This window comes from Urocitellus parryii, chromosome 1, assembly GCF_045843805.1.
Source record: "Urocitellus parryii isolate mUroPar1 chromosome 1, mUroPar1.hap1, whole genome shotgun sequence".
NCBI lineage: Eukaryota > Metazoa > Chordata > Mammalia > Rodentia > Sciuridae > Urocitellus > Urocitellus parryii.
This window is the reverse complement of record NC_135531.1, coordinates 194,294,758-194,317,665: the sequence shown is the minus strand read 5'-3', so window position 1 is coordinate 194,317,665 and position 22,908 is coordinate 194,294,758. Positions and strand designations below refer to the sequence as shown.

The window sequence follows — 22,908 nt, the reverse complement described above, 5'->3', positions numbered from 1 at the left end:
GTCCATTTTATTTTTTATTTTGAGACAGTGTCTTGCTCTGTTGCTTAGGACCTTGCAAAGTTGCTGAGGTTGGTTATGAACTTGGAATCTTCCTTCTTCAGCCTCCCGAGCAGCTGGGATTACAGGTGTGCACTACTATGCCCAGCTTCCCACCTTTCTTTCAATAAACAATGTCTATTATGCATTTCTTATGTATGTAGCCTTAGATTCTGAGGTTCAAAAATGAGTAAGATACTACTTGGCTCTCAGTTTGAAATGTGAGATAACAAAGCCCTGAAACAGAGAAGAACTAGAAACAGAGAAGAATAGATGAACTGGCAAGTAAGTTAGTAGCATCTGCTTGTAGATGGATAGAAAGGGGTCAGGGAAAAAAAAATATAAGTGTACAATGACTGTCATGTTTCTGTGGGTAAAGGGTGGCAGAGAATATAGTTTGACACAGCAAGTTTACCTTTTGTCAGTTCTTTTATTTTTCAAGAAATCTGAATTCAGAAGATACTTGGACATGCAAAATTAACTGTGTAGGAGAGGGTCAGGCATCAATGACACATTCTGGAAAATAATCATCATAAGGTAATGGCCAAGCAGGAGAGTGCACTCCACCACCCCAAAATGTTGCCAAGCGAGAAGAGCAGAGGGATGATGATGATGTAGCACCCAACTTTTAAAAGTCACTGAATTATAAGGAAGACACAATGGAGATAGGGAAAGAGAGTGACAAAGCTCAGAGGTGCAAGGGGAATGAGACAGAGACAGCCACCAGCAGTGTCAAAGAAATAACAAAGGAGAATACGAACATTGGATTTGGCAATATGAATGGGTTTGATAACAACAGGCTTAAAAGAAAGTTAAGGCCAAACCTCAGATGAAAGAGTGAGAAGAGAAGAGGTGACAAGTAGAAGGAAAACATGTTTGTGTTTGTGTAACAGTGGGCCATTTTATGATCTGAACATAGCCCTTGCTGCTCTGCCACTGGGACTTATTTTTTTAAATGGACATGTTTCTTTTCCTCTGTCCATGCTCCTCCTTAATCTCTACCCCTCCCTAATCTCAGGGAAACTGTATTACCTTTCCTCTCCATCCTCAATAAATTTATCTGTCCCTGAGTACACACCAGCTGTAGGAACAAAGTAATCTAGATGTTGGGGAAGGTGCCAGAAGATCTCAGAAATGACTATCTTCCAAATTAACAAGTGAATTACAATTCCAACAGAGAACATGCAGAAGGTAGCCTTTGAATCAAGGCTTTAGAAGCCTCCTGTTCCAGGCTGGGGCCGTAGCTCAGTGGCAGAGGGCTTGCCTAGCATGTGTAAGGAACTGGGTTTGATCCTTAGCACCACATAAAAATAAACAAATAAAATAAAGGCATTCTGTACAAACAATAAGTGTTGGAGAGGGTGTGGGGGAAAAGGCACACTCATACATTGCTGATGGGACTGCAAATTGGTTTAGCCAATATGGAAAGCAGTATGGAGATTCCTTGGAAAACTTGGAATGGAACCACCATTTGACCCAGCTATCCCTCTCCTGGGTCTATACCCAAAGGACTTAAAAACAGCATAACTACAGAGACACCGCCACATCAATGTTTATAGTAGCACAATTCATAATAGCTAAATTGTGGAACCAACCTAGATGCCCTTCAGCAGCTGAATGGATTAAAAAATGTGATATATATACACAATGGAATATTACTCAGCAATAAAAGAGAATAAAATTATGGCATTTGCAGGTAAATGGATGGAGTTGGAGAAGATAATACTAAGTGAAGTTAGCTAATCCCAAAAAAAACAAATGCTGAATGTTTTCTCTGATTTAAGGAGACTGATTCATAGTGGGATAGGGATGGGGAGCATGGGAGGAACAGATGAACTCTAGATAGGGTAAAGGGGTGGGAGGGGAAGGGAGGGAGGAAGGGGTTAGACAATGATGGTGGAATGAGATGGACATCATTATCCAAAGTACATGTATGAAGACCTGAATGGTGTGAAGATATTTTGTATACAACCAGAGATATAAAAAATTGTGCTCTATATGTGTAATATGAATTGTAATGCATTCCACTGTGATATATAACAAGTTAGAATAAAAAATTAAAAATAAGTAAATAAAGCCATCTGTCCATCTACAACTACAAAATAATAAATAAAATAAAATAAAATAAAAGCTCCCTGTTCCGGCTGAGGGGCAGAATCACAGGCTCTGGGACAGGAGTCCCCAGTGTTTCTCCTTTGCTAGCAAAGTAATACACCTTCTTTTTCATTTTTCTCAAAACCATGTCCTCACTATTGGATTGGTACCAGGGACAAGGTCTGAGCTTTCAGCAACATTTGGACTGTGGGTTGATAAACACCTTTGATACAGCTCAAGGGAAGGAGTCTGCATGGAGCAACAGAATGGGACAGGTAGACCCTGGTTCTGGAAGAAGCAAGGAAGGCTAGAAGGCTAGAGAAAAAGACCGTTCCAATCAACTTCCACGTTATAATCATGAGGCTTAGTATACTCATATTCATCTATCTATATCTTGTGCTCCTTTTTAAAAATGCTTATATATGTGGATAGCACAGGGGGACTATGGAGCAGAGCATCCAGGCTGAAATCCCAGCTTACTGATATGTTACCTTGAGCAACTTATTTGACCTCTCTGTTAAACAAGGTAATAATATCACCTACCTACCTCACAAGGTTGTTAATAATTGTATCTAAGTCATACAGGAGTTGTATAAAATTATTTAATTCATCTAAATCTCTTAGAAATATATTTCTATTTTTCTGTGGCAAGCACTCAACATTTGCTAGCAATTATTGTGATTCTGGACATAGCTAAGTGATTTACATGAATTAACTTTTGGAATCCTCACAACTTACTCCTCTCTGACTAAGATACTATTATTGTCCCATTAAATATATTAAAATGGTAACAAATAATTACTGAACACTTGGTATTATTGAGGCAAACAAACATATGCTTTATATGTAACAACAATAACAAACTTGACTACTGACAATTATATACTATAATCAACCCTTGAACCCTACTCCACCCTCCAACCCCAGAAAAGAAATTGGAGATTAACTCTTTGGGGAAACAAGCAATCTGAGTAGTAAACTTCTATGTACCTGAGGATCTCCCAGGAAAGAACTGAGTCTATATTTAATTACCACTGTGAGCCACTCACTCAATAAACCCTATCCATACATAGACAAATAGGGTACTAACCACTTTTTAGTACCTTATTATTATTGATCATATATACATATAAAATGAAGACTTCTTGGGTAGCTGGTATCTCCCCAAACATGAAAAATAGAAAATAAATTTATGATACAAATCATTTTCAGTAGAGTATTATACCCAATCAAACTATCTATAAAGGATAAACAGAGAGTAAAGGCATTTTTAAACATAAAAATTTCAAAAAGCTTACCACCACTCATTTACCTTTAAAGTTCTTACAACTTTAGCTCAGGTTAAAAAAAAAGGGGAGGAGGGGGGGAACTAAAGATATCCAGAAAGAAGGGCCTGAAATCCACCAATCCATCATCAGGAAATCAATCAAATACTGAAGAGAAAAAAATTTCTAGAATGTTAAACACATTCCCTCATCAATAGCTATATAGCCAGCCAAAAGCAAATCTTCCCAGACTGCAGAAAAGAACAGAAGGCTCCAGAAAAGATGTTTCCATGGGAAAACTAAACACATTATTTTTAGCAATTGCTGCTTGGGCATCATTGTAGTAATAGAAACATAAAAAACCAAAATCCAGACAATCATTGTCAATTATAGGCAAGACCCAAAGTTACACATGAAAAATAAATGTAATGAGTATAAATTTGTTCAATTATGAATAATATGTAAACAGAAAAAAAATGGTATAGACATTCAAATTATTTAACCAAACAATTGGACATAATAGATGGGAAAAACGTATGTTTAGTTAGTTATTTTAATAGAACAAAATTAAGAAATAAAAGAATTATATGTATTTTAGATTATGAAAAAATCCCATAAGCAACAAAATATTTTGAGGTTTGGAAGTGATTGCTTTTGGAGAGTGGAAAGGATAGAAGACTACGATTTGTTGTTGTTACTATAAGCTTATTAGAACCATCTGACTTTTTAAAATATGAACATGTCTTGTTCTAATAAAAATGTTAAATTCAATAGGCTGAGTCCACACCCAATTAACAGCCAATCAGTGAACCCTACCCTTACATACAAGTGAAGTTCTGAACCACTTTTTAGTGCCTCATAACTTATAAACAACCTCAAGCAAAATCTTTAAAGGCCCTTCAACTAAAGTCAAATTTCAAACATTACTTTCAGGAAAAATTTACTTTCTTAATGAAGGATATTTTTACTCAGGCATTCCTAACTCTATATTGCCATTATAATGAAAATTTAGTTATAACTTTGAAAATTCATCAGCCTTTCAAAAAATTAACTTTCAACATTCCAGTTAGATCTGAATATTCTTTGAAGACAGGGGAGGGGAAGGGGCATCCATCATTGATTATTGATTATGTTATATTGATCCAAGGTACCTCTTCAGAAAAAGTTGTGTGGCTTTAGAAAGCCAAGGATCTGGATAAGCTAAAGAAAAGAATGTGTTCTTGTAGGACTGGAAAAGAATGCAGAAATTAAATCATTATCTTTAATTTTAGAAATGAACAAAAAGACCTAAAGAAATAATGTACAATTAGTTCCTAAATAAGAATTTATCTGTCTTTGCTATCTACTTTGATTTTTATATCACTACTCCATTACATATTAATTTTAATACATTATGTAATACTGTTATTTTTTAGAAGCAGCATTTAAAAAGTAAACTCTGTAATGAAAATTGAATAAAAATTTCCAATAAAATGGAAATAGTAGAATTCTACATACATCCAACAATGTCTGCTCTGATCAGACCGTGATACTGCTGTAGTGAGAGAATGTCAGGCCTGTAATAGAGAAATTAGCAAACAATAAAATATCACATTCCTTTGCTGTCTGCAAATTGGATCCACAGTCAGTCATTTCTTCCCAGTTTTCCATCATTATTTCCTGAAGCAGAGGGAGTTGTAGCAATTCATCCCCAGATAGGTGATTTGATTATCTTTAGCATGTGGAATCTGTTACTCTCATAATGCTTATCAGCTCTGGCACAAATTGAACACATTAATCACACACCAAAAAAAAAAAAAAAAAAAAAGGAGGGGGGAGTCTGGGAGAAAGAAAACTAGTCAGTTCAGTTTCACTGATAATGAGAAAATGCTCTTTTTCAAGGACCACATTGCTAATACTAAGTTGAAAGGAAAAGACAATATTTTGAAGAGTGATAACTATAAGGGACAAAGGAAAATGAATTTAAATGCATATTATTATGAGAACTGAGAGGTACCCACTCAATTCTCAGGAGTCAATGGCATTTTGCAATTATTTGTATTTGATTCTAATGAAAAGAATACTGTATCCCACTTGGGACTTTTTTGAAATGTAAAAATTTGGAGGAGGGCTGAAAAATCTGACTACAAAGATTTGTATCTTATGTTTTCCCATGAACATGGATTTTGTGCCTTCAAAGAGTTAACACTTATCTCTGTGCAGCTGGAAATACAGCACAAATCGGAGCCTTTGAGTGTTTAAAGCAAAGAGAACGTCTAACCAAAGCACTGCAGGAGACAGGCAGGAGAGGGCATGAGGAGAGGCAGAGGGGGAGCTGCTAGGAGCTGCTATCAGCAACTCCCCTTATCCCCGCGCCCAGCCTGTGGGGCTGGGCTCAGCCCATCTATCACTGGCGCACAGTGATCCGAGGCTTGTCCCTTTGACAAAAACGTCCCTTTTTGTTACCTTGCTATTATGCCTGGCAGCTTCTTGTCCATGAATTCCTGCATGCACTGGTGTTCCGTGGAATTGTCGAGAAACCTCCGAAAAGATTCAACATATCTGCTGTGGTCAGAGAACAAGCTCCTCATGGAAGATGCCATATTGGGTTTTCTAAGGAAGATAGGGAGGGAAGCAAGGTTTAACTTCCTCTCCTTCTCTTCCCAGTTCCCTTTTTCTCTCCCCACCCCCAATGTTTTCTTTCCAAAAAAAAAAAAAAAAAAAAAAAGCTAAGCACATTCATTAAGTCAGCATTTGTTCTGTACTTTGTGCCAATACTTTAATCCCTACAGGGTTGCACTTTTTTTTTTTTTTTCATAAGCAATAGAGGAAGTAAAGCAAGGCACTTTGGGCAACAGCTAAAACTTGTTTTAAAACTCCTGAAGTCCAGAAACCCACAAAAGCAGATTGCATTCAAATCACTTCCTGTTTTGTCAGCAGCAGCCCCAGGTTCCAAATGGGAAAGTGGCTGTTTAAGACAACAAAACAGGCGGATAAACAGGACAGCTACAAGGCTGGACACCACTTTTATAAATCTGGGGCTGCTGAAACCTTTGACAAAAGTCCACCTGCTGCATTTCTTGAAGTGTTGATTGATTTCGGTGTAACTCTGCAAGTCTCTTAACTCAAGGAGGACAATGAGAATTATTAACTAGAAGGTAGCATGAAGCCTTCCATCTTTCCCTCAAAAATCATCTGTTATGGTAATTTCTGAGCCTCTTGCAACTTTGAAGGCTTTTATCCTTGCATTATGGTTGTTTACTATATTGGCTTTAACTTCCAGGCTCAGTGTGACTGCAAGCTCAAAGTGATCGGAACTTAGTCCCACCTACTTTCTTTTGGTTGCCCAATCAACTTTCCATTTTTTTACCCCTTTTATAAAATTGGTGCATTATAGTTGTACATAATGGTGGGATTCATTGTTACATATTCATATCTGCATGCAATATAGCAACATAATGTACTATATTATATATATATATATATATATATATATACATATAATTTCCCCAGTATTTCTTTTTCTTCCCCTCCTCACTCCCCTTCTTTCCTTTCCTCTACTCTATTGATGCCTCTTTGATTTTCATGAGATTAGTTAAATTAATTTACACAATCAATCAATTGAATTAATATGATCCCCCTAATTAAATTAAAATTCATTTATTTTTTTGAAAGATTAAAAAATATGCTTATGTAATTCCACTATTGAGCTTTTCTCTACTGTCAGATGGACTCCATCGTTTTCATTTTGGGGTAGCTTCACATGTTACTCGTAGTGCTAATGATTCCACTTATGGAGCTCTTCATCTATGGCAGGAATGGTGTGTGATTCTTTTCAAACTTAGCTGAGATTTATTCTTTTCTGTGCCTCCATGAGCTTCCCCACAGTACAGATAAGAAGACTGGATTTCTAAGAAGTTGAGTGATTTGTTCAAGGATACCTATCTAAGAAGTGTCAGGGTTGATGTATAATTCTAGACTGTTAAGTCCTAGGACGAGTACTTTCACAAAAATCTTTATATTTAGCCAGAATCTGCCTGTATGTAACTTCTAGATAGTACTCTTATTTTTGGTTGCTTAAGGAAACACACTGGATTCAATTCCTTCCCCATATGACATTCATTGAAAATTTTTTGCAATTGATTTTTACCACAACCTCGTACCCAGGTGTCTCTCCCAGGGTTTATAATTCTTGCTTTTAGGAAGGTATATCTTTATATAATTCGTTACTCCGGTTTCCTTCTTTGAAAAAATTATAGTTTGTCTGGGTTCCTTTAAAAAAAAAAGTGTGGAGGGGGCGGCATTTGTAAGTAAACACAACATGGCAAAGGCTGCCTAACCAATAGAGGCTACTACTATCTGGGCTTAGTCTGTTGTGTCCCCATGTTCTGCCCAATCCAATTTCTTTAAGACTTTATTAGATGCTTTGCAGAAAATGGGCTATGTAGTCAAATAATTTAGAAAGCATTATGTCAAGTATTTTCCTCTGGGTATTTGTAACATGCATTAGTATATTGAAAGTTCATGTCACCTTTGTCACACGCCCTTGAGCAGATATACTATGTGTCTGTGGCATTTTCTGATTAGTATTAGAGCTACTCAAAAAATAAATAAAAAAATAAATAAAAAGAGAAAGTCTTGTTTTCAGCATGACTTGCATTGGATTAGGCTCCAGTTTCAGTAATTGCAATTTTCTTCAAAATATTTTCACATAGGATATCTGTTTTATAATCTATAAACCATCTGGAATTTTTGTGGGGCTTAAAACTTCTATCTGACTGTTTGGAATTACCAAATCTTGAGAATCCTCCTTTCCCTCCTTTTTGAAAATCGGAGCAATAAGCTAACATATCTAGCATTTGCAACAACTTCTCAAAGGTTACTGGCAGTGGTATCACTTTTGTTTTTTCAAGTTTTACCAGCATACTGGGATGTAAGTCTTCCTAATGCTAAAATATTGTCTAATTTAAGAGTCTTTTTTATTTTCTTACCTATTTGGAGTTTCCATCCTCTGTATTATATATGTATTACGCTGTCATGCATTATCTCATTTAATGCTCCTAAACCTCTGGGGTTAGAACTACTATTCAAATGAGACTCAGGGCAGATAAGTTGCACAAAATCCCTGACTCTAAGAGCAACATATGGATTTGAATTCATGTTTGAGTATAAGGCCCACTTCTCTGAATCTTTCCAATATGAAGATTATTTTCCCTGTTAAATAAGGAGGAGCAAGAGGAGTGGAGTAATTCTTTATTCTTCCTATCACCTATTAATAGGATAACATCTGTGCTAGATCAGAACAAACAAAAAAACAAAGGCTTCCCCTTATTTATTCCAGCTCTGGGTGTCTAAACCAAAAAATAAATAAATGAACAAAAGAGAAGGAAAAAAAAACAATAACAAAATCTTCAGGACTCATTTTATTGTACACAGTATCATCCAGATAGCTCCATTCACCTTTAGTCTTCTGAACACTGTTTTTTTTTTTAGTCTGAATATTTATACTTAGTTTTATGCTCATGTTCTAAATAGTATGACATCCATCTGTCTACCTTTTATATATTTCTTCACCTATCTATTCATCAACCTATCTTCTATCCATCTGCCTGTATAGAAGAAAATAGCAAAATTATTAAATTATCTTAATGAAATAATTTTAAAAACTCAAATTTTTTTTTCTTCACAAGAGTGGAGGAGGGAGGTGTTTTCAACAAATTGTCTGTTTTAGTTACTCTGGTGTTTTATTTGAAATTTAATAGGTACATTGACCCAAATTTGGTCTCAAAGCGAGATTTGCAATCATAGTACCTACTATTTTAGAACTGAAACATCACAGGGTATCTAACTAATATGTAAAATTCTTATTTTTGTGTGTATCAGTCAAAATTAAAGTTTAAAAACTGTACTAATAATAATTTTAGAGCTGGATTAGACTGGCAATTTCAGGCAAATAGAATGGACTTCAGCAATCTCCCCCTGCCCCCAATATTTGGCTAACTTTCTCATAGTGTGGAAATAAATCAAGAAGCAAGGAGTCTTGATGTTATACAAGCTTAGTTTCTTACGATGATGTCAGTGATATAACTGCTATACTTCCTTTGTTTCCATATATAAAAAATTTGAAAAGAAGGTGGGCTAAACAATCTTTGAGATTCTTTGAAGTTCACTATAACCAAAGACTACCCAGTAAATTGTAAAAATATTAACCTAAAGGTAAGTTTCTGGGTAAGTGACCCCTTGGTTTTATTTAAAATGTTATTAGCCAAGTTTTACCAATGTGAATTGATGAAGGTCATGCAGTTGGTAATAATGCCATGCATCTTGTTATTTTTAATGACATAGCTGTTTCAATTTCACTTTATTAATGTAGAATATATAATAGCTTTGTTTCAAGTAACTCAAAATGGAACCAAAATAAAGCTCCCAAATACCCAATCAGCGACATATCAAACCAAATGACTCAGAGGAAATAATTGAGGGATAATTAGTTGAGAAAGAAAAGAGTAACAAAAGATGAACAAATGGTGTTAAAGCTATATAAGAGTAAGTAGTGGGGCTGGGGCTGGGGCTGGGGCTGGGGCTGTAGCTCAGTGGTAGAGCACTTGCCTCGCAGGTATGAGACCCTGAGTTCGATCCTCAGCACCACATAAAAATAAATAAATATATTGTGTCCATCTACAACTAACACACACACACACACACACACACACACAGTAAGTAGTGGTATTCTAAAGAGTAAGTAGTGGGGCTGGGGCTGGGGCTGTAGCTCAGTGGTAGAGCACTTGCCTCACAGGTGTGAGACCCCGAGTTCGATCCTCAGCACCACATAAAAATAAATAAATAAAGATATTGTGTCCATCTACAACTAAAACACACACACACACACACACAGTAAGTAGTGGTATTCTAAAGGCCAAAAGCTATCTGAAATGTAACAAGGAAAGAAAGGAAACAAGGAAGGAACAAGTATGGAGACAAGAAATAGTCTGAGAACTAAGTGCTATTTAATAAGTGAAAACTCTATACACCTGGAAAGGTCTATATTCCCTTCTAGATTAGAAAGTATTTAGATCCTGGATGTTGTTATAAGTGGAAAACTATCAAAGCAAAACAACATTAATAACAACAATAACAACAAGCTAAGCCTATGAGTCCATATTACAAACTATGCAAACTTCTCACCCTAAGACTGCCTTAAGAAGTAGGTCTAGTGGTATATTGGGGATCTGTTGCAGGGAAAGGGCTCTGAGAGGAATTTTTATAGACAGGTAATGTAAGCAAACCTCTGTGTTACTTGGTGAAAAGGATGTGCTCACGTACATCCGGGGTGAGAACTCTTTTCTACTCGGGAGACTCTGCCTGTGCATAACCCAAGACTAGAAAGGATACACATATCCACAGAACCCAGAGAGAACTCTGTTTTAAAAGATAAAAGCATAGATTAAGTAGAATTAAGACACAAGTCTCAAGTATACACATTGAGGAAGTTTGATATATGAATATACCCATATAAACACCACTCAGATAAAAATGGAAACAAGTATTTCCAGTTTTATAGAAAATTAACTCTTGCTTTCAAAATATAGTAACTACCTCCACTTCATAGATAACCAGAATTTTGACTTTTATTTCTACAGATTAATTTTGTCTGTTCTCGAATTTCATGTAAAAGGGACATATGGAATGTATTCTTTTGAAATTTACCTTTTTTTTTGGTATATCAGCAGTTTGCTCATTTTTTAAACAATGTACATTATTGCATTATATAAATATTTCACAATTTTTAAAAACATTTTTCACTTAACGAACATTTGAGCTAAGAAATTTGTTCTTGTAAATAAAGCTGATAGAAATATTCTTGCATATATTTTTCAATGGAAGATCATGGTGAAAATACTTATGCAATGGAAATTGGCATGTTTTATGGATCAGAACTTTTTTTTCCCTCTACCCAAAGAACACCTTGTTCAACAATTAGCAGCACAACACTGTTATTAACCCTGTGAGTATTTGCAAAGCAGCTATAATGAACTTAAATTACTGAATTGTGGTATTACAATAGAGGCTTCTTTACTCCAATCTCTAGCATGAGCTTTCTAAGGACTATGACTAATCATTGTGTATGTATCTCTTAGTTAATCACCCTTCTGATGACCTAGGGACTGATCTAAGCATAGCTCCTAAGTCTAACAGATACCAAGATGACATTTTGCCGGTTATTTATGCTACTTGAGCTTTATTTTCTTATATGTGAAATAGAGATAATAATACTTACCTCAATATGTAATGAGAACTAAATAAAATTATAAGTAGTAGTGATCTGCATAGTGCCTAGCACATAGTAAACTCTGGTATAAGACAGATTTCTCTAATCTTTGGGTTCTTTCAATTATAAGATGAAGACAATGATATCAATCAGGTTCCAATCCAAATGATAGAATCTATGTCAGTTGATCCATAGGGTATTTTTAGCACTGAGAACCCACTATTATAAAAGTGTTGAAAGAGTTGAAAGTACAAACTGGGGTGGTGAAGCAACCCGCCAGGATGGGATGTTCCTACTGCCTGTAGGGTTTGAGGTACAGAAGCAGAACATGGTGTTACCAAAGCTCCAGAGCCTGAGCTGCCTACGAGGAGCTAGAACAATGGAGGGACACAACCTCTCTTAGAAATGCTACTGAAACAGAAGGAAATGGGCAGAAGTACTGAGCATTCCCCCTCTTCCTACCCTATCATGTCTACAAGTTTTTCCATGACTAAAACCAATTGAAAACTAGGTGGCAAGAAAGCTTAGATGATGTAATTTGTAGGATAAAACCCCTGAAAGTACTGAACAGTGAAGGGGAAGGACAAGATATGGATGCACTAGTAAATAGGCAATGACCAGCACAAGTACCTACTGCATTAATTTGTTGTGAAAGTTTATTTTATAAAGAAAAACATAAAGCAAAATATTTGGAACATAGTGTTAATTAAATGCTAGATAATCAAAATAAAATAGTGTAAATAAAAATAGCTATTATGACAGCTATAAGTCAAAGGAAAGCTAGTATTCATGAAAACTTAAAGGCTGAGAGGGTGGACTATGGCCATCACCTCTCTGGGACTATTGGAGGATTGATAATTTTTGCATCTATGTTCATCTTGGATATTGGTCTGAAGTTTTCTTTCCATCATTCACAAGAGCCTCAAAAAAATAAAATACCTGGAAATCAATCTAACAAAGGAGGTGAAAGACCTCTACGATGAAAACTACTGAACACTAAAGAAGGAAATTGTAGAAAACTTCAAAAGATAGAAAGATCTCCCATGTTCCTGATTAGGCAGAATTAATATTGTCAAAATGGACATATTACCAAGAGCATTATAAAGATTTAGTGCAATTCCTATTAAAATCCCAATGACATTCTTCATATAAATAGAAAAAGTAATCATAAAATTTATTTGGAAAAATAAGAGACCCAGAATAGCCAAAGCAATCCTTAGCAAGAAAAGTGAAGCAGGAGGCATCACAATACCAGATCTTAAATTATATATACTACAGAGATATCATGACAAAAATGGCATGGTATTGGCACCAAAATAGACATGTAGACCAATGGCACAGAATAGAAGACAGAGACAAACCGACACAAATACAGTTATCTCATACTATACAAAGGTGCCAAAAACAATCACTGGAGAAAAGACAGCTTACTCAACAATGGTCAATGGTGCTGACAAAACTGGAAATACTTATGTAGCAAAATGAAATTAAACCTATATCTCTCACCCTTCACAAAAATCAACTCAAAGTGGATCTAAGATTTAGGTACTAGAACAGCAACCCTGTAACTAATGGAGGAAAAAGTAATCCCAAATTTTCACCATGTTGGCCTAGCATCTGACTTCCTTAACAAGACCCTAAAGTGCAAGATATAAAATCAAGAATCAATAAATGGGATGAATTCAAATTTAAAAGCTTCTTCTCAGCAAAGGAAATAATTAATAATGTTAGGAGAGAGCCTACAGATTGGGAGAAAAACTTTACCATATGCACCTCTGATAAAGCATTAATCTCTAGGATACATAAAGAACTAAAAAAAAACCCCACCAAAATAATAATAATAATAATAATAATAATAATAACCCAATCAACAAATGCGCTAAGGAACTGAACAGACACTTCACAGAAGAAGAAATACAATCCATCAACAAATATATGAAAAAGTGTCCAACATCTCTAGCAATTAGAGAAATGCAAATCAAAAGTACACTAAGATTTCATCTTACTCTAGTCAGAATGACAATCATCAAGAATACAGGTTACAATAAATGTTTGCAAGGATATGGGGGGAAAGGTACACTCATACATTGCTGGTGGGACTGCAAATTGGTGCAGCCACTATGGAAAGAGGTATGGAGATTCCTTAGAAAATTGGAATGGCAGCAACATTTGACCCAGCTATCCCACTCCTCGGTTTATACCCAAAAGACTTAAAAATTAGTATTCTACAGTGACACAGCCACATCAATGTTTATAGCAGCTCAATTCACAATAGCTAATCTATGGAACCAACCTAGGTGCCCTTCAATAGATAAATGGATAAAGAAAATGTAAGATTATCTATATCTATCTATCTATCTATCTATCTATCTATCTATATTTCCCCCCCAATGGAATATTACTCAGCTTTAAAGAATGAAATTAAGGCACTTGCAGGTAAATGGATGGAGTTGGAGAATATCATGCTAAGAGAAATAAGCCCATCCTCCAAAACCAAAGGCTGAATGTTTTCCCTAATATGTGGATGCTAAGTGGAGGGGACACTAGAGAAAAATCAAGTTACCTTTGATTAGGTAGGAAAGTGAAAGGAGGGGAGGGGAGGGAATGTGGGGATAGTAAGGATAGTAGAATGAAACAGACATTATTATTATTTTATGTATATATGACTGCATAGCTAATGTGATTCTACAACATGTATACTCAGAAAAATAAGAAATTATATTGCATCTATGTATGATATATCAAAGTGCAAAATGCATTCTTCTGTCATGTAGAACTAATTAAAATACATTAAAAAGTCTTTTTTAAAAGATGCTGTAACAAAACAAAGCTAATGTTATTTTTTTTAAAAGTGAGTTTGTTTTATGAGTAGGGTATTTGGCTGAAACTTACTTCTTGAGAATCTGTCACGGTTTTGACAACTTGCCAGATGGACCTTCAGAACGCACTCAGATTTTCCCTCACCTCCACCATTTTCCAAGTTGGCAGTGAGCAGGGTCTGTTGGTTCCTTCCTGTCAAGTACTCACAGCGAGTCAGGAATTAAGGGAGCGTGTGAGCCCTGCTTCTGTCTTGCTATCCTGCTTACTCTCCTATGTGACTTTTAACAAGTGCTTAACTTAGCTGGGCTTGAGTTTCTTAATGAATAGAGAACTAGCTATCTTGCATTCAGTTCTGAAATCCTAAGATTATTCGAGATTAAATCTGCTAATGAGAGATGTGGCTAATATTTCAGGTTGGAAGGAAGAGGCATTTCTGAGGCATTTGGTACTCTGTGTGCCTCATTCTCTGATTCTTTAATAACTCTCCTTTCCTATTCTAACTCAAATTCAAAGCTATCTTTTTATTTTTAAACATAAATTACGACATCATGATCCACTCACCATTTGGAAAACATAATGGGATCATTGTAATTATCCATATGCTTACAGGCAACAGAAAATAATTAAAATCTGTTATCAATCTGGCTAATTAAAAACAAAAGACATATGTATTCCGTGCTTATTTTTATTATTTCCTATATGGAACTCTGGGAGTTGTTTTCCAGTATAGCTGATGCCTATAGATGAACTAGCTCCATTCTCGGTATTTGGTATAATCAGACATTACGTGTGGGGGTGCCAGTTCATTCAAATAGCCAGAAGCTGACCTTCTATAAACCAAACTGCTGTTATGTTTCAGCATTTGCATTTTATGTCATCGAGTGAAATTTGTAGTCAATAAACATATGGTTAAAGGGAGACACATAAGATACACAAAAGTGCAATTAATGCCTCTCTTTCCTACTTGTGCAAATTAATACTTCCATTGGTATGGTTCTGGCAGCAGCAAAGTGCAGTTTGAGTCAAAGATGGTGACGGTATTAGGGATTAATTTGGTAACCTGAAAAAAATTTGCTTCTTGAGAATTCTGAATTGAATGTGGGCTATATTGTCTCCAAAACTCTGGGCCCCTTCCCTCAAAACAAAGAAAAAGAAAAAAGAACACCCTGATTTTTGCCTCCCACAAACACATGCTGTTTTAAAGCCTATTAGTGGTTTGGATGCTATGTGAACGCTGGTTGGAACTTCACAGTATGTGGACTTCTCACCAGTCAGATAAACACTGAAAAGCTCACGTGTTTTTCATAATATTGCTGCTAGAATCAATTTTCTAAGGTTCATTTTTATCACCTTTTTATCTCTAGTCGGGATAAGGAATGAACACATATTGGAATTTAATTTGTTTGGGGAATTCATTTTGTTTAATTTGGATTTAAAATACTAAGTGCAATCCGATATTGAGAGGAGATAGCTCAAACTTCTTAATGGCTATATCCAGAGAGATTTACAGAGTGAAGTGGGGGCAAAAAGAAGATATTGATGATAATCAAGCAAAAAATTTCTGGAAAAAAAAAGAAAACAAAACAAGGAATGAACTAAAATTATATATAAAAAACTCAAATTGGAATTAGAATTCAAAGCAAGATCTCCAGTGAATACAGGGCTCTGCACCTTGATGCTACATGACAGACAGAGGGAAGAATAAATGAGCTCCAGCTTTTGAGAAACTTAATTAAAAGTTATATCAAACCTGGGATTCTCCTGAAAGAATTTGTACTTACTTTAATAAAGGCTGTTTCTCATTGAGAAGCAATTCTAATTTTATAGCAGGGTTGCAATTCTGTGCTGAAAATGGTCTTTCTGTGAGATCCTGTTCATTTTTTACAGACACAATATATCCTCCCCACCCCCAGGACATTCCCTTGGCATCCGGACAAGAGAGCATTTGCCAAAACAATGATGGGAATGCTCTGTAGACAATAGCGCTTCTTTGAACTTTATTACTATGAGCCACAGCACAACTAAAATCCAGACCACAGCCAAAGCTGAGGTAAGCAGGACACCACTTCTACCACCCAGATGGAAAATTTTCATGTTCAATTTTCAAACTGTAACAAGAACAGAGAGCCTGTCAGTGCTGTGCAGAGGTTGGTGAGGGCTGCCGAAGGAACGGTCAATGGGAATTTTTTGGAGTGATGGGGCCATTCTGTGTTCTGAACATAGCAGTGGCATTTGTTAAAACTCCCCAAAGAATGAATTTTACTATAGGTAGATTTTTTTAAAAAAAATGAGTAAGCAAACAACATCAATTTTGAAAGTTTGAAAGTATGTGTCAGTTTTGCTTTAGGTTAGATGTGTCTCTAAATAGGCTTGACATCTCTGCCTCCCTGTCTCCTTCCCATCTCTTCTCAGTTTCCCCCTTCTCTGGGGTTTGCTATTATTCCCTGATTTCTTTTGAACACACACAAACAAAAACTACCTTGTGAGCCAATACCTCAACTTCATCAAGAGGATGAAAAGAATTCAACAAGTACATGAAAAAAATGCTCACCATCTCTAGCAGTCAGAGAAATGCAAATCAAAACCACCCTAAGATACCATCTCACTCCAGTAAGATTGGCAGCCATTATGAAGTCAAACAACAACAAGTGCTGGAGAGGATGTGGGGAAAAGGGTACTCTTGTACATTGCAGGTGGGACTGCAAATTGGTACAGCCAATTTGGAAAGCAGTATGGAGATTCCTTGGAAAGCTGGGAATGGAACCACCATTTGACCCAGTTATTCCCCTTCTTGGACTATTCCCCAAAGACCTTAAAAGAGCTTACTATAGGGATACAGCTACATCGATGTTCATAGCAGCACAATTCACAATAGCTAGACTGTGGAACCAACCTAGATGCCGTTCAATAGATGAATGGATAAAAAAAATGTGGCATTTATACACAATGGAGTATTACTCAGCACTAAAAAATGACAAAATCATGGCATTTGCAGGGAAATGGATGGCATTAGAGCAGATTATGCTAAGTGAAGCTAGCCAATCCCTAAAATACAAATGCCAAATGTTTTCTTTGATATAAGGAGGGCAACTCAGAACAGAGCAGGGAGAAAGAGCATGAGAAGAAGATTACCATTAAATAGCGATGAGAGGTGGGAGGGAAAAGGAGAGAGAAGGGAAATTGCATGGTAAAGGAAGGAGACCCTCATTGTTATACAAAATTACATATAAGAGGAGGTGAGGGGAAAGTGGAAAAGAAAAACAAGAGAGAGAAATGAATTACAGTAGATGGGGTAGAGAGAGAAGATGGGAGGGGAGGGGGGATAGGAAAGGATAGGAAAGGCAGCAGAATACAACAGACACTAGTAAGGCAGTATGTAAAAAAGTGGATGTGGAATCGATGTGAATCTGCAAAATGTATATGGGATAAAAATGGGAGTTCATAACCCATTTGAATCAAATGTATGAAATATGATATGTCAAGAGCTTTGTAATGTTTTGAACAACTAATAAAAAAGAAGAGAGAGAAAAAAAAGAAAGAATTCAGACCTGGGAATGGGCATGTCAAGATTGGGGACAATATGCCTATGCAAAAGGTTCACAGAGAGGGGGGATAGGAATAGCCATCTTTCGTTTATTTAATTTTTTTGCAAGACCCCTGTGAGTCCAAAGAGAAGAAAGAAGAGGAGGATATTATACAAATCACTGCATATACTTGTAAACTGTGATATGGTTTACAGTAATCTTCATCTAGCTCCCTAAATACTCCATCAATCCGCATGGCCTACAGTTTGCAGATGAGGAAGTATGGCCCAGAACAATGAATTGCCTGTGATCAGAGAGCCACAAATGTGGAAAAGCTGGACTTGAGGTAATGAATAATAGCTCCAGCTCTGGCTTCAGTCCATACCCTTCTGCCAGATTGCTGTGGGTTCAGAGCAACTGGCCAGCAAGATTGCACCCAGTGACATTCTTGTGGTGGTTGCCCAAGGGTGTCGGTAGGAAGGCAGCTTGAAGTTTGTCTTTTAGAGTTGGAGTTGCAGCTAATTCCATGCTGATGAACTCACTGGTTCACTCCTCTCTTTTTACTTGGTTTAGGAAAAAACAACTGAAATAAGCAGCACAGACCAGCAGAGTGTTCTCCCAACCAGAAGCCACCTCCAAAACGGCAGTATCACATTGAAATCCAAACTCAGAAAATAATGCCTGGGATCTCATCTCCCTTGTGTTGAAGGAGAAAAATCCTGACATATTTTTCCGTATGAGAAGAGGGTGATAAGTAGAGATAACTATCATTTAATTATTCTGTGTCTCACTCCACAGATGATTCAAGAAGGATAACTACAAAAACACAGATCTAGTTCTATTAATCAAACATAGTTCAAGAAATATTGGCCCCAGCAGTTCTGGAGAAATTTCCTCAAGAGACTTTGGTTTGCCAAATGTATGTTTTGCTTTCTGCAGTGGATTCAGTATTTCTCAATATGTTTCAAAGTATAAATAGCAAATCAGTTGAGCAAATGCCCATCTGTTTGTCTAATCTCCTCTTTCTAAACAGGGAAGAAAATGCCTTTAATTTGAGGAAAACACATGGAGGTAGCTGGTGGCTCCACTCCAGAACTAAGCTGGCCTCATTCCCTCATGTAACAATGATATCTTAAGAGTCATTTCATCAGAGGAATGGTCCTTGGCCCACCTAACTCTCAATGCAGTACCCTTCCCAGCCTCCTCCAGACTGTTATTCTCTGACAGAACTTAGATCATGTCTTTCAAGAAATTTATAAAAATCTTCTTTATTAGGTTGAAATACCACAGGGACAAGGTATTGTGTGCCTGAGCATTGGGTGTGTTTTTGTTTAACTCCAGTTTCTGAAACAAAATATAGCTTAAAGTTTGTCCAGCTTATGTTTGTAACCAGGGGTCTGAAGACCCAAGGTAGATCACATATCTGCTGTTCCTTAACCATGTCATCTTGGACAAATATTCTATTTCTACTGAAATTTAATTCTCTTTTATACAAAATAAAACTAATATTCTTCCGTCAATCTCATTTGATACCCGTGAGGCTCAAATGATATAATCAGTAAAGCAACTGTATGCATTTTAAAATCATTCTTTACATGCAAGATGAAATTATTATTACTGTCAGCAATACTTAAGTTAGTTGGTAAGTTTGTGTCCTGGATATAAATGAACCAAACTAGCTTATCCTGTGGAAGAAAAAGCTGGTTCTTGTCATAAGGGGAAACACCATCTTATACCTTGGCTCTGTGGTTAAATTCTGAGATGAATCTGAAATTTTAATAAAATAAAATTTTTAAACCTCCAAGGTTTATAGGTTTTGAATGACTTAATTTACAATTGGTGTTATATATTAATATAACAATTGTAATAACTTACAATTGGTGTTAATACAATTTTAGTACATAATAATAAAATTATTAGAGGGTAATAACTCTTATATTTTCATTCATATAGGTTTGCATATTTATAATTAAGAAATCAGTGATTGATATTTTAAATATGTTTTATATATGTGATTGATATTTGTATATATATTTTGTTATGTATAATATTCTATTAAAATTTATATATCCGGAAATTTGTACAAATTTTATGAAATACATTTAGTGTATACCATCATATGATTCTATACTCATAAAGGTGGAATGATCTAGGTTATTACAAGCTCTAGTTTGCTTGCATCCTATTCAGTGTTGTTAAGAAACGACAGAAGCTACTTGAGAAGATTCATAACATTGTGGTTTGGAAGAAATAAAGATCAATTATTGTCAATTATTGTCCAATAATAATTAAAGAATTGGGAGAGCAAAAAATAATTCAAAGTGCCTAATTTGGGAAATTAAAGGAATGGTATTGCCCATAGAATAGAACTACTCACCTGGATATGTTAGATCAAATTTCAGAACATGTAAAATCCTACAGTATGCCAAATGAAAACAGGTACTTTGAGAATTTGAGATATATATGTAACAACATGCTATGGGTCCATAGCAGCTACTGATCCCGGTAGACGTATATATCTTTATCTATATGTATAGATATATTTATATATAGATATATTTTTATATATAGATATAGACTTTTTTTAGTCAAGAAAGTTCTATTTTTTCTGATTACATAAGAAATGTGAGATTAGATTATCTTTTTAAAAGTGAATAAAACCAAAAGCTAGGCCTGAGGCCTGACTTGTATTCAGGTTTAACAACTACTGCCACCTGGTGGCTTATGACCCTCTTTTCATTGTAGGAAGAATTCCTGATGATTCTTGATTCTGCACACCTTAGCAGGCATATGAGGGCCTGCTACAACAAAGATCTCAGTTATTGAGGTGCAAAGGTTGAAGACCATGACAGAGACATGTTTAGTACATAAAGAGTGTCTACCTACAAATATATATACTTTACACTTTAACAATTTTTCCTTTTTTTTTTTTTTTGTGGTACTGGCTGGCACTGGGTATTGAATCAAGAGACACTGTTGCACTGAGCTGCATTCCAGCCTTTTTCCTTTATCTTTTTAAGTTTTAAGATAGGTTCTCCTCAGTTGCTGAGGCTGGCCTCAAACTTGCAACCTTCCTGCCTCAGCCTCCCTAGTCACTAGGACTACAGGCATGCACCATTACACCTGGATACCTTAGTAATTTCTTATGAAATTTGCAGCCAGTGCTGGAATGCAGCAAGACTTCTGATGGTGACATTTTGGGTTAAAATGTCAAATCCCATCATGTATCTTTGAATCACTCCTTTCTGTTTCCATTTGATTCAATAGGTCTCATGTTGGCTGCTCTACTTGACTTTGGTGTGTCTCTTTCCTCAGTTAACTGAATAAAGGAATGTGACAAACACAGCCATTAAGGAAAGAGGAGGGAATAGGGGATAGAGTCACAGTAAGAAAGTGGAAGAAGATGAGCAGGCTGAAAGGTTTCAAAGAATAAGCAAACCATTGAATTTTTCTGAAGTAACAGCCTGTTTTGTGTACATACCTGCTACTGCTCTTGATTCTGAGAATGAAAGTTTCCTCTCATGGTCAACAGTTCACCACCTATAAAACTTTTTATCCTTTCTCAAGAACAATAGGCCACTTTTAAATTTCATAATGTCTCCTCTTGTCTCCTGATCCCTGGAAATTCCATTCATCTTCTACCAAAGCACTTTTCTTAGAACCTCCTAATTCAATGGTTCCACAGGCCAGAAACCCTTCTAATATTCTCCAAATAGAAACAACATCTCTGTGTCAATACCAATTTCATTTTGCTTTCCCTCATTGTATCCTTCTCAAATCTTTTTTATACGCCTATCAAAAAAAAATGCACTTAGTTGCTCTAGTTTACAATAACAAAATATTATGAACTGGGTATCTCATAAACAATGAAAACTTATTTCTTACAGATCAAGAGGCGAAGGTGCCCAAGAACGAGACATTGGCACACTCAGTGTCTAAGTGACAGCTGTGCTCTCATAATTGGCCCTTCTTACCAGGTCCTTACAAGGAGGAAGAGGCAAGGTTGCTCTCTGGGATCTTATCTATAAGGGCACTAATCTCCCTTGTAAGGGTTCTGCCTTCATGATTTAATCACCTCTCAAAGACCACCCCCATCTCCTAATACCCTCACCTTGGGTATTATGGTTTCAACATATGCATTTGGCATAGGAGACAGCCGTTCAAATCATAGTATGTTCCATATATATTAAAATGCAGATCCGTACCATTGTGGATTAACCTTCTTAGGATTAGACATTGGACCTTTTGATTCTATATTCTACATATTCTTTTGGTTAATGGCTGCTAAAATAGATAATGCCTCTCTTCCACACCCTATCAGTGTGGTTCTGGATAGAAATTGAATAAGTGTGTGCTAGATCTTGAGGACATCAGATTCCATGAGGGTTAGAAAATAAAAGTAGGATTTATGTAGTGTGCATGCATGCAATACCCATGGGCCCTGAGCTTTTAATCTGGTTCTTAAATCCCCCCTCTGAATATATAGGTGATTTCTGCCAACAAGTGGGTTTCATACATTGACCAAGGATTTGGCTCTTAGTTACTAAGAAACTCTTTACCAATAACATGTGGATACAGTTTCTGGGGCTACTGTATTTTTCAGTAGAGGACTCCTCTATCTTTGCTAAAAGTACAGCTCCTGACTACCAGTAAGGTAAGGGAGGAGGTCCAGCGAGCCTAAGCTTAATTATGTAACACAAAGGAAGCAGAGGTAGTCCAAAGAAAAGAAGGCTAAAAAGCAAGACAATAATGCCAGTAAGAGTTTCAAGTAGATAACAGAAGGTATCATATTCCTAGGACAGGGTGCTATGAAAAATAAAATTAAAAATACAAACACCAAAATAAATTTGATAGAAAGGTTAAAAATAAATTTAAGCATATTTTATTAAAAATAAAGCAAAGAGGCAAAAAAGAAAAAAAA

At 36.1% G+C, this 22,908-nt stretch overlaps 1 protein-coding gene across 4 annotated transcripts in view; it reads right to left on the bottom strand.

Annotated features, from left to right (window-relative positions):
* The window catches only part of Hnmt (histamine N-methyltransferase), a 176,252-nt gene that overhangs the window by 35,147 nt on the left and 118,197 nt on the right, over positions 1-22,908 (bottom strand). For all 4 annotated transcript variants that reach the window (XM_026388796.2, XM_077798354.1, XM_077798349.1 and 1 more), the window contains one exon: positions 5,841-5,987. In XM_026388796.2, the coding sequence (XP_026244581.2) occupies positions 5,841-5,987 (147 nt within the window). The remainder of the gene's footprint in view (positions 1-5,840; positions 5,988-22,908) is intronic.